The 14,862-nt window shown below is 46.0% G+C and overlaps 1 protein-coding gene across 1 annotated transcript; it reads left to right on the top strand.

Moving 5' to 3' along the window:
- The first annotated feature begins 749 nt into the window (after positions 1 to 749).
- LOC121535088 (prostaglandin G/H synthase 2) lies at positions 750 to 5,526 on the top strand. Its single transcript, XM_041841798.2, has 9 exons — positions 750 to 891; positions 1,129 to 1,245; positions 1,364 to 1,507; positions 1,775 to 1,918; positions 2,181 to 2,362; positions 2,496 to 2,826; positions 3,096 to 3,382; positions 3,725 to 3,872; positions 4,415 to 5,526. Exons 1-9 carry the CDS (start codon positions 831 to 833, stop codon positions 4,822 to 4,824), a joined length of 1,824 nt encoding a protein of 607 aa, XP_041697732.2. The 5' UTR covers positions 750 to 830; the 3' UTR covers positions 4,825 to 5,526.
- The last annotated feature ends 9,336 nt before the right edge of the window (positions 5,527 to 14,862 follow it).

Below are 14,862 nucleotides of genomic sequence, written 5' to 3' on the forward strand. Positions count from 1 at the left end.
CAGCATCAGATAGCCGATGGTGGAGAAATAAGTAAAGCTTCCCTATGACCGACCTACTTTAGTGCAGTATTAGCCTGCTGGCTCAAATAACAGTGGATACTTAGACGCAACAGTGTAGGGCTGTAGGCTGTATTCCTTTCAGTATTGTTATCAATCTTCAGTGGAAAAACAAGAGAAAGTCTCTGCACACTTCTAGTCAGATGCACATTTATTTTGATCGTAGCTAAGCTTTCGGTCAGTCGACCTTCATCGGAGCATTTCTCCAAAAACAATAGTGACAGATAAGGCCACACAGAGAGCCAGAGGTCAACTGACGGAAAGTTTGGCTACGATCAAAATACATTTGGATCTGCCTAGAAGTGTGCGGACACTTTTTCCTGTTTTAACTTTTGCCTCCAGCACCTTCACTAATCGATTTCGGATGTTCGGTAGATTCTGCCTACATTTTTAGAAAATGTGTTACTTTTCTTATCAATCTTTATACAATACAATAAGACGACAACCCAAGTGATTGAATACACTGTAAATACCGTTACCTTTATGATTGAATACACTGTAAATACCGTTACTTTTATTTGATTGTTTTAAATTCTCACTATGTGGATGGATGCAGTACAGACCAAATACCTCCAAGAGGAAGATGATTGGTCAAAATGTCCCACCCCCGGCTCCCCTCAGTAGGTGCGTAATAGTTTGCGTAAGAGCTTGGAATCAGCATCATACATAAATATGGAGCAGGCATCCAAGAACCTCAGAATCACTGTTGTGAGCAGGAGTCGACTGGAACTTGACATTTTATACCGGATTGCGATTCAATAGAATCTTTCGGAATGAATAAAGCAATCTGTATTATTTTGCTCTTGACCGTAGGGCTCTATTTCTGCGAAGGAGGTGAGAATATTTATTTTGATTCTCATTTTAATATTTTTTCATCTTTAGTTATTCTATTGTGAAAATAATGTATTTGGCTTATTATAATTATACCTTTACTGTACATAAGGTGTTTTCGATTTATCTGAATTGTTTGTTAAAGATGAGAACGCTTGTAATGGAAAAAAATAGATAAATGGATAAAGTAATGAATATTAGTTTTGTATAGCCTTCTAAACTTTTGCCATATATTTTCAGTGGATCCTTGCTGTGCACAACCATGTGAAAATAGGGGGCTATGTAATTCAAAAGGCTTTGACGACTATGAGTGTGACTGCACAAGGACAGGATATTATGGAAAGAACTGCACAACTCGTAAGTTAAACATGTTCAGTAATACAGATTATTCGAACGATATAATGGTACATCCTTATTAATGCGATTTGTTCGATATTGTTGTTATAAATATTTCCCAATTCTATCCATTCTGCAGCTGAATTCCTAACATGGATAAAAATATCATTGAAACCAGCCCCGAACACTATGCACTACATCCTTACTCACTACAAAGGGGTGTGGAACGTCATCAACAAGATCACTTTTGTGAGAAATGCTATAATGAGCTATGTCCTGACATGTAAGTTGAAATAGTATAACATTGTTGTCAGTGCATTCTAGAAGTTTAAGATTAATATTTGTCTATGAATAAAATAATGTTGAGTCAATTGATTATTTGGATATATGATATTTACTGATATGGGAAGTGTGGAGATAAAGTAAGACAAGAAGAAGGAAATAATACATGAAAAATATGTTTCAGTCATAAGTCTTACATTAAATTAAAAAGATTACATCTTAGCTCAGCTTCTTAACAAAATAAATAATGTTGCCTTTGCCTCTGTAGCCCGCTCACATTTGGTGGACAGCCCCCCGACTTACAATGCTGATTATGGCTACAAGAGCTGGGAGGCCTACTCCAACCTGTCTTACTACACACGGACCCTCCCCCCAGTGCCAAAGGACTGCCCTACACCTATGGGAACCGCAGGTGATGAGCTCACTCCTAACCAGTCTTTTGGAATTCCTTACAGCTTACCTGAGATCATGGAAACCTTAAAAATTCTCCTCAGACGGGTTCATCAATCATTCCCAACAGTCGAAAGTCACAGACTTCCCAAGTGTCCAAAACGAGACTGAACAATATGGCAGTCATATGAACATTAGTTTAACAGTCGTTAGTAACAAAATAAAGATTTTGTTGAGATAGAACCCCAATTATGTTGCTGACATCTTCTTTTGTCTCATGATAGGAAGAGCAGTGCTTCCAGATGCCAAGCTTGTGGTGGAGAAGGTTATGTTGAGGAAGCGGTTCATTCCTGATCCTCAGGGTTCCAATCTCATGTTCGCCTTCTTCGCCCAGCACTTCACCCACCAGTTCTTCAAATCAGACTTCAAGAAAGGACCAGCTTTCACCAAAGCCTTGGGCCATGGCGTAAGTCTTATTTACAATACATGACAAATAGTGGGTCTGTCACATGAAAATATGTTTCCATTTTGTTTCATGGTTGACTTTAACTTAGGCTAGGAGTGTATGTTTGGACTCACTTTTTACCTCTGTGTTTAAGGTGGACTTAAACCATGTCTATGGAGACACTCTGGAGAGACAGCACAAGCTGAGGCTGTTCAAGGATGGCAAACTGAAGTATCAAGTTGTGAATGGCGAGGTCTACCCCCCATTGGTAAGGGAGGTTGGGGCCGAGATGCATTACCCACCCCACGTGCCTGAGGAGCACCGCTTCGCTGTGGGCCACGAGCATTTCGGCTTGGTCCCCGGCCTCATGATGTATGCCACCATCTGGCTGCGCGAGCACAACCGTGTCTGTGGCATCATGAGGCAGGAGCATCCCGAATGGGACGACGAACGCATCTTCCAGACCACACGCCTCATTCTAATTGGTGAGTCACCAGTACCAAAACTGGACATGCATACTGTACCTACTGGTCATAAACACTTCAGGTCCTTATGATGGGAATCGTGTATCAAAGTATGGCAATGTTCGAGTGTGTTCTAGAAATGGTACAATGCATTCAGATTAAAACCGCTCTGTATAAAACAGATCAAAATTATATTTGGGTGTCAGGTATTTCTTGAGAAATATCTCACCAACCTCAAGGAGTCTCGTGCATTCTCTCATTCCCTCTCTTCCTCCTTTCCTGGCTTGCAGGCGAGACCATTAAGATCGTGATCGAGGACTACGTCCAGCACCTGAGTGGCTACCACTTTCAGCTCAAGTTCAACCCAGAGCTCCTCTTCAACCAGCGCTTCCAGTACCAGAACCGTATCGCAGCCGAGTTCAATACCCTGTACCACTGGCACCCACTGATGCCTGACACCTTCAACATCGAGGACCGCGCCTACACCTACCCCCAGTTTGTCTTCAACAACTCCCTGGTCACAGACCATGGCATCAACAACCTGGTGGAGTCGTTCACCAAGCAGATCGCTGGAAGGGTGAGTTGTCTGGTGGGGTGGACACAGTGGGGTCCAATGGGGAATAGTGGAAATGGGTGGACACTGTAAGATCCTAACAACAACAGTCTTTCATTGAGGGCTAAGTGACAACTCTTTTGACACCTTTTTTTCAAAGTAAAAATATCTTGTTGGGGTATAGTGTATGTTGTCAATCTCATTCATATAAAGCCAATATTAGATACAGGTGTTGTTGCCCTACTAAGTGAACACCTCTAAAACTCCAGTGCCCTTATACAGCTCCACTCATTTATCAATAATTTAGCATATAAAGTTGATATAAGTTGATATTGACAGAGGATCTTGATTCCCTTTGGTTTCCAGGTGGCTGGTGGACGGAACCTGCCTCCTGCATTAGTGGGCATGGCAGCTAAGGCCTTGGAGCACAGCAGAGACATGCGTTACCAGTCCCTCAACGCCTACAGGAAACGCTTCAACATGAGGGCCTACACCTCCTTTGAGGACCTCACAGGTGAGAACTAAAACCACATACACATCATATTATGATATTTATATATCCTCAATCTAACAGTTACCTAGTTACTAGGTGAAAGGTTACATTTAGTAAGCACAGGTGCATGGCAACTGAAGTAGTTCCTGAATAAAGTGACAGGATTGGTTCAGTCAGGCCCAGCTGTTTTGTTATTGGCATGGTTACCACCTCCATGACAGCTGCTGATAGAGAGTGGACAGGGAGTGGCTGTTGCCTTTTATGCACTTAAGGTGTATTATTAAAGTCTGCACCTGTAATCTTCAACGTACAATGACATACACAGTTACACTCTCACATGAGATTCACACAAGATCCAAGTGTATGGTGTCTGTACTTGCATCTGAGTTCCTATAAAGATCAGAACACAGACTTGTCATAACATGCACCTTGTTCGTTTACTTATTTCTTAGTGAGCTGAGGATTTATTGCATGCCTTTCTTTAGCTGCATTGCGGTATAGACATTTGTGACTAGCAGGCTAGATTTATTAACCCTTTGTTTGTTGTTCTGTTGGTGTTGCAGGAGAGACAGAGCTGGCTGCAGAGCTAGAGACTCTATATGGGGACGTAGATGCTGTGGAGCTGTACCCAGGCCTTCTGGTGGAGCGCCCCAGACCTAACTCTGTTTTCGGGGAGACTATGGTCGAGATGGGTGCCCCCTACTCCCTGAAAGGTCTCCTGGGAAACCCCATTTGCTCGCCGGAATACTGGATGCCCAGCACGTTCGGTGGGAGTGTGGGCTTTGACATCGTCAACACTGCTTCATTGGAGAGGCTGGTGTGCAGCAATGTCAAGGGTTCTTGTCCGATGGTGTCCTTTCAAGTGCCTGAATTTTTGAGAGCATTTGAGTCGGCGTCAGTCAACACAAGTGAGGCACACATGAATGACATGAACCCAGGTGTTCTGTTCAAAGAAAGTTCTTCAGAGCTTTAAAGAACTAAAGCTCCAGGTTTTATTCAAATACACATACACAAATACACAGTGTCTCAGTGTTCTAAAGCTGCTCTCATTTTAGGTTGTTTTACTCTATTTAGTTATTTATTTATTGTTGATTAATTTATGTATTTAATATTTATTTTGTATTGTTGAATATTGAGTTGTTATGAAGTTAAGTAATTATTACATTTTTAAATATGGATACCAGTTACTAATGTCTTACATGAACAAAAGCAAGTTAGTTTACTCTGTATACCATGTGGCACTTGAAGAAGTTACATTTACTTGAAGCAATGAACTATCAGAAATACTTGTATGTTGTTTAGTGTCTGTCTAGAATTTGAGCTACTGAAGGGAAAATCAGCTGGGCTGTATCTGTCAGTAATTTTTTGTTATTTTTAAGACCAAGACAATGTTATTACAAATGGATGAAGTGAATATTTGTGAGACTGTATTATGACAAACTGACATGAATAAATGCAAATGAATCAAACTAAAACATTTATCATCTTGATAAATTGATTGTCTTTTAATGTTTTCTCAAGTGCCAAACCATTTTAATTGGAATGTAAATTATGACTTTCATAACATTAAAGGGCAATCTGCAGTTGAAACAACAACAAACCGGCCACCCCACCCCTGTTTTTGGTAAACAGCTGAGGGATGGGGCTGGAGGATATATACAGTGTCTTCAGAAAGTATTCACACCCCTTGACTTTTTCCACATTTTGTTGTGTTACAGCCTGAATTAAAAATTGATTAAATTGAGATGTTTTGTCAACGGCCTACACACAATACCCCATAATGTCAAAGTGGAATTATATTATTCGAAATGTTTACAAATTAATAAAAAATGAAGAGCTGAAATGTCTTCAATCAATCAATCAAATTTGATTTATAAAGCCCTTTTTACATCAGCCGATGTCACAAAGTGCTAAACAGAAACCCAGCCTAAAACCCCAAACTGCAAGCAATGCAGATGTAGAAGCACGGTGGCTAGGAAAAACTCCCTAGAAAGGCAGAAACCTAGGAAGAAACCTAGAGAGGAACCAGGATCTGAGGGGTGGCCAGTCCCCTTCTGGCTGTGCGGGGTGGAGATTATGACAGTACATGGCCATTAAGGCCAGATTTTTCACCAAGATTTTCAAACGTTCATAGATGACCAGCAGGGTCAAATAATAATCACAGTGGTTGTAGAGGGTGCAACAGGTCAGTACATCAGGAGTGGGAGGGAGAGAGGGAGAGAGAGAGAATTAGAGGGAGCATACTTAAATTCACACAGGACACCGGATAAGACAGGAGAATAACACCAGATATAACAGACTGACCCTAGCCCCCCGGCACATAGACTATTGCAGCATAGATACTGGAGGCTGAGACAGGGGGGCCCCGTCTGACAATACCCTAAGACAAGGCTGAGTATAGCCTACGAAGATCTCCTCCACTGCACGAGCCCGAGGGGGCGACAAACCGGACAGGAAGATCACGTCACTGACTCAACCCACTCAAGTGATGCACCCCTCCTAGGGACGGCATGGAAGGCACCAGTAAGCCAGTGACTCAGCCCCCGTAATAGGGTCAGAGGCAGAGAATCCCAATGGAGAAACAGGAACCGGCCAGGCAGAGACAGCAAGGGCGGTTTGTCGCTCCAGTGCCTTTCCGTTCACCTTGCAACCCTGGGCCAGACTACACTCAATCATAGGACCTACTGAAGAGATTAGTCTTCAGTAAAGACTTAAAGTTTGAGACCGAGTCTGCGTCTCTCACATGGATAGGCAGACCATTCCATAAAAATTGAGCTCTAAAGGAGAAAGCCCTGCCTCCAGCTGTTTGCTTAGAAATTCTAAGGACAATAAGGAGGCCTGCATCTTGTGACCTTAGCGTACGTGTAGGTATGTACGGCAGGACCAAATCGGAGAGATAGGTAGGAGCAAGCCCATGTAATGCTTTGTAGGTTAGCAGTAAAACCTTGAAATCAGCCCTAGTCTTAACAGAATGCCAGTTAAGCTAGCACTGGAGTAATATGATCAAATTTTTTGGTTCTAGTCAAGATTCTAGCAGCCGTGTTTAGCACTAACTGAAGTTTATTTAGTGCTTTATCCGGGTAGGGAGTAGAACATTGCAGTAGTCTAATCTAGAAGTGACAAAAGCATGGATTAGCTTATCTCAATCATTTTTGGACAAAGAAAATCTGATTTTTTCAACGTTACGAAGATGGAAAAAAGCTGTCCTTGAAATATTCTTGATATGTTCGTCAAAAGAGAGATCAGGGTCCAGAGTAACGCCGAGGTCCTTCACAGTTTTTTTTTGAGTCGACTGTACAACCATCAAGATTAATTGTCAGATCCAACAGAAGATCTCTTTGTTTCTTGGGACCTAGAACTAGCATCTCTGTTTTGTCCGAGTTTAAAAGTAAAAAATGTGCCGCCATCCACTTCCTTATGTCTGAAACACATGCTTCCAGGGTAGGCAATTTTGGGGCTTCAACATGTTTAATCGAAATGTAGAGCTGTGTGTTGTCCGCATAGCAATGAAAGTTAACATTGTGTTTCTGAATGACATCACCAAGAGGTAAAATATATAGTGAAAACAATAGTGGTCCTAAAACGGAACCTTGAGGATCACCAAAACTTACAATTGATTTGTCAGAGGACAAACCATCCACAGAGACAAACTGATATCTTTCTGACAGATAAGATCTAAACCAGGCAAGAACTTGTCTGTGTAGACCAATTAAGGTTTTCAATCTCTCCAAAAGAATGTGGTGATCGATGGTGTCAAAAGCAGCACTAAGGTCTAGGAGCACGAGGACAGATGCAGAGCCTTGGTCTGATGCCATTAAAAGGTAATTGACCACCTTCACGAGTGCGGTCTCAGTGCTATGATGGGGTCTAAAACCAGACTGAAGCGTTTTGTATACATTTTTTGTCTTCAGGAAGGCAGTGAGTTGCTGCACAACAGCTTTTTCTAAAAATATTTGAGAGGAATGGGAGATTCGATATAAGCAGATCGTTTTTTACATTTTTTGGGTCAAGGTTTGGCTTTTTCAAGAGAGGCTTTATTACTGCCACTTTTAGTGAGTTTCGTACACATCCAGTGGATAGGGAGCTATTTATTATGTTCAACATAGGAGGGCCAAGCACAGGAAGTAGCTCTTTCAGTGGTTTAGTTGGAATAGGGTCCAGTATGCAGCTTAAAGGTTTAGAGGCCATGACTATTTTCATGAATGTGTCAAGAGATATAGGATTTAAAAACTTGAGTATCTCCATTGATCCTAGGTCCTGGCAGTTTTGTGCAGACTCAGGACAGCTGAGCTTTGGAGAAATACACAGATTCAAAGAGGAGTCCGTAATTTGCTTTCTAATGATCATGATATTTTCTTCGAAGAAGTTCATGAATTCATCACTGCTGAAGTGAAAGGCATCCTCTCTTGGGGAATGCTGCTTTTTAGTTAGCTTTGCGACAGTATCAAACATATATTTTGGATTGTTCTTATTCTCCTCAATTAGGTTGGAAAAATAGGATGATCGAGCAGCAGTGACGGCTCTTTGATATTGCTCTGTACTTTTTTTCCAAGCTAGTAGGAAGATTTCCAGTTTGGTGGAGCACCATTTCCATTCCAGTTTTCTGGAGGCTTGCTTCTGGGCTCGGGTATTTTGTGTATACCAGGGAGCTAGTTTCTTGTGACAAATGTTTTTAGGGGTGCGATTGCATCTAGGGTATTACGCAAGGTTACATTTAGATCCTCAGTTAGGTCGTTAACTGATTTTTGTACTCCAATGTCCATTCCTTCCAGTTCTCTGCTGCCAATGACTGGAACGAATTGCAAACATCTCTGAAGCTGGAGACTCTTATCTCCCTCACTAACTTTAAGCATCAGTTGTCAGAGCACCTTACCGATCACTGTACCTGTACACAGCCCATCTGAAATTAGCCCACCCAACTACCTCATCCCCATAGTGTTATTTATTTTGCTCATTTGCACCCCAGTATCTCTATTTGCACATCATCTCTTGCACATCTATCATTCCAGTGTTAATACTAATTGTAATTATTTTGCACTACAGCCTATTCATTGCCTTACCTCCATAACTTGCTACATTTGCACACACTGTATATATATTTTCTGTTGTATTTTTGACTTTATGTTTTGTTTTACCCCATATGTAACTCTGTGTTGTTGTTTTTATCGCACTGCTTTGCTTTATCTTGGCTAGGTCGCAGTTGTAAATGAGAACTTGTTCTCAACTGGCTTACCTGGTTAAATAAAGGTGAAATAAAATAAAGAAAGAAAGAAAAGTAGGTGGAGTGAGTCTGGAAGGGCCTCTAGGAATCTTTGGGTTGTCCGAGAATTTATAGCACGGCTTTTGATGGTCCTTGGTTGGGGTCTGAGCAGATTTTTTGTTGCGATTCCAAACGTAATAAGATGGTGGTTCGATAGTCCGGGGTGATGAGGAAAAACATTTAGATCCACAATATTTATTCCACGGGACAAAACTAGATCCAGGGTATGACTGTGGCAATGAGTAGGTCCAGAGACATGTTGGACAAAACCCACTGAGTCGATGATGGCTCCGAAAGCCTTTTGGAGTGGGTCTGTGGACTTTTCCATGTGAATATTAAAGTCACCAAAAATGTGAATATTATTTGCCATGACTACAAGGTCCAATAGGAATTCAGGGAACTCAGTGAGGAACTCTGTATACGGCCCAGGAGGCCTGTAAACAGTAGCTATACAAATTGATTGAGTATGCTGCATAGATTTCATGACTAGAAGCTCAAAAGTCTGGGGGGTAAATTGACTGGGGGGGAAATTGACATTTGCTATCGTAAATGTTAGCAACACCTCCACCTTTGTGGGATGCGCTGGGGATATGGTCACTAGTGTAACCAGGAGGAGAGGCCTCATTTAACACAGTAAATTAATCAGGCGCAAACCATGTTTCAGTCAGGCCAATCACATCAAGATTATGATCAGTGATTAGTTCATTGACAATAACTGCCTTGGAAGTGAGGGATCTAACATTAAGTAGCCCTATAAGCCCATTAAGTAGCCCTATAATCTCTTTCAATAATGACAGGAATGGAGGAGGTCTTTATTCCAGTGAGATTGCTAAAGCAAACACCGCCATGTTTAGTTTTTCTCAACCTAGATCGAGGCACAGACACGGTCTCAGTGGGGATAGCTGAACTGACTACACAGACTGTGCTAGTGGCAGACTCCACTAAGCTGGCAGGCTGGCTAAAAGCCTGCTGCCTGGCCTGCACCCTATTTCATTGTGGAGCTAGAGGAGTTAGAGCCCTGTCTATGTTGGTAGATAAGATGAGAGCACACCTCCAGCTAGGATGGAGTCCGTCACTCCTTAGCAGGCCAGGCTTGGTCCTGTTTGTGGGTGAGTCCCAGAAAGAGGGCCAATTATCTACAAATTCTATCTTTTGGGAGGGGTAGAAAACCGTTTTCAACCAGCGATTGAGTTGAGCTCATCACTCGCCCTAACTTGGAGGGGGCCAGAGACAATTACTCCATGCCGACATCTTTCTAGCTAATTTACACACAGAAGCTATGTTGCTCTTGGTTACCTCTGACTGTTTCATCCTAATATTGTTGGTGCCGACGTGGATAACAATATCCCTACACTCGCCAGTTTTTGCCTTAGCCAGCACCATCTTCAGATTAGCCTTTACGTCGGTAGCCCTGCCTCCTGGTAAACAGTGTAATATTAAGTCTAATATTGTGGGTAATGGAGTCGCCAATGACTTGGGTTTTCAATTTGTCAGAGCTAATGGTGGGAGGCTTCGGTGGCTCAGACCCCGTAACGGGTGGAGGAGAGACCTGAGAAGGCTCGGCCTCTGACTCCGACTCGTTGCTTAATGGAGAGAACCGGTTGAAAGTTTTTTTTTTCCAGAAGCCTTGAGAAAATTGTCCGGCTGTGGGGACTGTGCGAGGGGATTTATACTACTATCTGTACTTACTGGTGGCAACATCCTTTTTGTAAACTGTCTGTGTCTGCAGTCATTATAACTTCTAATCTAATCCAAATGTCCATCCAAATAGTTTGTGGAAGGTCATGATCATTACTCTGAAATTACTTGTTTTTGGCTGCTAGTGGCTATTCAATGTTCAATAGGATTCAATAGCTTGGGTTCAATGGGTTAGGTATAGTAGCATGATCCCTCTCACTGGATTTACATGGACACTGAGCTGTCTTTGGTAATGTATTATTCGTTGTGTGTCGGACAACAGGAAGACTAGCTGTCGTCATGGAATGAGGATCCATCCATGCGGCAAGGGGTCTACCGGTTAGAGCCAAAAAAAATCTGTTGATGTGCCCTTGAGCAAGGCACTTAACCCTAATTTGCTCCAGGTGCGCCGTACTACTATGGCTGACCCTGTAAAACAACACATTTCATTGCACCTATCCGGTGCATGTGAATATATATGTATATATATGTATTTTTTTATCCGAATAAAATACTATCAAAACCAGAAGTGTAAATTGAGAAAAGGGGATGGGAGTCTTTTATAACCTTTCCCATCGCCTGCGATCAACAACAAAAACACAACGGCACAGGGGCGCGGTATCGGAATGCTTCCAAGCACAAAACTGCCTGAGACAGCATGCAGACCTGGAAAAATACAACTCGATGTGTGTGTGTCAACAACCCTGACAGTCCACTTGCAGGCAGCCCTTCTAAGCATCTCTGAATACTGGAAGAGGCATTAGGGAGTACATGGAAAATTGCTGTCTCTCTCCTCCACAATCAGCATTTGTCACGATCGTTAGACGGAGTAGACCAAGGCGCAGCGTTGAAAGCAAACATACTTTATTAATCGAATGATAACACGAACAGCGAAACAAAACAACAAACGATACGTGACATCCAAAGGACAAACCTAACTAGGAACACACCGAAAGGAACAAGATCCCACAACTCTTGTGGGAAAACAGCCTCTATAAATATGGCTCCCAATCAGAGACAACCAGCAACAGCTGACACTCGTTGCCTCTGATTGGGAACCACTCTGGCCAACACAGAAATACACTACATAGAATATACACACCCTGGCTCAACATATAGAGTCCCCAGAGCCAGGGTGTGACAGTACCCACCCCTAAAGGCGCGGACTGCGACCGCGCCTAAACATCAACAACCCAGGGGAGGGCTGGGTGGGCATTCCTCCTCGGAGGCGGTTCCGGCTCCGGGCTAGACCACCACCCTTCAACCATCCCCCCGTGGCGCCCCTGGTCCGGTCTGGCCCCGCTGACCGGAGCTGGACTGGACATCGTAGAAGCGGATTGCTTCAGCTCCGGTGTACCTGACCAGGCACCGGTGACACAGGCACGGGTTGTGCCGGGCTGACGATGCGCACCCATGGCTTGGTGCGTGGAGCAGCTACGGGCCGGACCGGGCTGACGATGCGCACCCCTGGCTTGGTGCGTGGAGCCGGAACGGGCCGTACCGGGCTGACGATGCGCACCCCTGGCTTGGTGCATGGAGCAGGAACGGGCCGGACCGGGCTGACGATGCGCACCCTGGCTTGGGTCGTGGAACAGGAACGGGCCGGACCGGGCTGACGATGCGCACCCCCTGGCTTGGTGCGTGAAGCAGCAACGGCCGGACCGACCGACGATGCGCATCCCTGGCTTGGTGCGTGGAGCCGGAACGGGCCGTGCTGGGCTGGCGGTCGCACCCCTGGCTTGGTGCATGGAGCAGGAACGGGCCGGACCGGGCTGACGATGCGCACCCCTGGCTTGGTGCGTGGAACGAGAACGGGCCGGACCGGGCTGACGATGCGCACCCCTGGCTTGGTGCGTGGAGCAGCAACGGGCCGTACCGGACTGACGATACGCACCCCTGGCTTGGTGCGTGGAGCAGGAATGGGCCGGACCGGGCTGACGACTCGCACCCCTGGCTTGGTGCGTGGAGCAGGAACGGGCCGGACCGGGCTGACGACTCGCACCCCTGGCTTGGTGCGTGGAGCAGGAACGGGCCTTACCGGGCTGACGACTCGCACCGTAGGCTTGGTGCGAGGAGCAGGAACAGGCCGGGCCGGGCTGGCGACGCGCACCGTAGGCTTGGTGCGTGGAGCAGGAACGGGCCGGACCGGGCTGACGACTCGCACCCCTGGCTTGGTGCGTGGAGCAGGAACGGGCCTTACCGGGCTGACGACTCGCACCGTAGACTTGGTGCGAGGAGCAGGAACAGGCCGGGCCGGGCTGGCGACGCACACCGTAGGCTTGGTGCGAAGGGCAGGAACAGGCCGGGCCGGGCTGGCGACGCGCACCGTAGGCTTGGTGCGAGGAGCAGGAACAGGCCGGACCGGGCTGGCGACGCGCACCGTAGGCTTGGTGCGAGTGGCAGGAACAGGCCGGGCCGGGCTGGCGACGCGCACCGTAGGCTTGGTGCGAGGAGCAGGAACATGCCGGGCCGGGCTGGCGACGCACACTGTAGGCTTGGTACGAAGGGCAGGAACAGGCCGGGCCGGGCTGGCAACGCACACCGTAGGCTTGGTGCGAGAAGCAGAAACCGGCCGGGCCGGGCTGACGACTCGCACCGTAGGCTTGGTGCGAGGGGCAGGAACATGCCAGGCCGGGCTGGCGACGCGCACCGTAGGCTTGGTGCGAGTGGCAGGAACAGGCCGGGCCGGGCCGGGCTGGCGCCGCACACCGTAGGCTTGGTGCGAGGAGCAGGAACAGGCCGGGCCGGGCTGGCGACGCACACCGTAGGCCTGGTGCGAGGAACAGAAACAGGCCGGACCGTACTGGGAACACACACCACTGGCCTTAAACAGGGATCAGGAACGGGCCGGACTGGACTGGCAATACACCTCAGTACCTCTCGCCGAGCCTCTACAACTTCCTTCCCTCCTCTCACCAATGGCTCCCGTAACCCGGTGGCCTTCTCTCCTCGTCTCCCATTTCGCCCTGTGGCAGCCTCCTGCTGCCCAGTCGCCCATGCCGTGTGCCCCCCCCTAAAAATTTTCTGGGGTTGCCTCTCGTCCGTCCGACGACGACACTGTTGACGCCGTTGCTCCTCTCTCGCCAGGGCCTTAATCTTAGCCCATGGCCCCTTGCCCCCGAGCATGTCCTCCCAGGACCACGATTTGCCCACCTGGGCCATCGCCAACCTTTCCAGCTCCTTTCCCGGCGCTTCCTCCCATGTCCAGGCCGCCTGCTCCTGGACACGCTGCTTGGTCCTGGTATGGTGGGCTCTTCTGTCACGAACGTCGGGAAGAGAGGAGGACCAAGGCGCAGCGTTGCAGGCAAACATACTTTATTTAAAGAGAGTAAACACTCGAACAAAACAACAAACGATACGTGACATCCAAAGGACAAACCTAACTAGGAACACACCGAAAATAACAAGATCCCACAACTCTTGTGGGAAAACAGCCTCTATAAATATGGCTCTCAATCAGAGACAACCAGCAACAGCTGACACTCGTTGCCTCTGATTGGGAACCACTCTGGCCAACACAGAAATACACTACATAGAATATACACACCCTGGCTCAACATATAGAGTCCCCAGAGCCAGGGTGTGACAGCATTGCTGCAACAGTAGCAGCTTTTCAGAAATGACGTTCAGCACAAAATGATATAACATAAGATGATAGCTTTCACCATAACCAAACAAACCATATTAGTGCTGGAAATGTATTGTGGTGTACATGGAGGCTACACGTTGCTGTATGTACGGACCCAGTACTGGAAGTGTGGAGCCTGTAAAGAGCTGTGGTCCCATTTCAAAGCAAGATAATTACATTGGAGATTAAACAAAACGATATTCCAAACGATTCCAAACTATTTTAATAGGTTCCCACAAGTGAATTCAATTAGGACCAACAAATTCCACTGAATAACATGGTCTCATTGAAGCTGTGGAAAGTTACAGAGGACCTGTTCTGTTTGGGTTGTCACGAACAAAGGAAATCCGTCAGCCAAGTTAAATTCTAAACTTTTATAGTCATCTGCAGTTAGATACGGTCCTTTGAGATAAGGTATGCGCTCACATAAATTACTACTTACTGCC

This window comes from Coregonus clupeaformis, chromosome 21 (genome assembly GCF_020615455.1).
Source record: "Coregonus clupeaformis isolate EN_2021a chromosome 21, ASM2061545v1, whole genome shotgun sequence".
Taxonomy (NCBI): domain Eukaryota; kingdom Metazoa; phylum Chordata; class Actinopteri; order Salmoniformes; family Salmonidae; genus Coregonus; species Coregonus clupeaformis.

What these genes read in the sequence shown, in the direction of transcription:
- LOC121535088 (XM_041841798.2), top strand. Translation starts at nt 831, where the DNA reads ATGAATAAAGCAATCTGTATTATTTTGCTCTTGACCGTAGGGCTCTAT. An exon ending in GCTCTATTTCTGCGAAGGAG is followed by an intron (nt 892 to 1,128) that starts GTGAGAATATTT and finishes ATATATTTTCAG; the next exon opens with TGGATCCTTGCTGTGCACAA. An exon ending in AATGAGCTATGTCCTGACAT is followed by an intron (nt 1,508 to 1,774) that starts GTAAGTTGAAAT and finishes TTGCCTCTGTAG; the next exon opens with CCCGCTCACATTTGGTGGAC.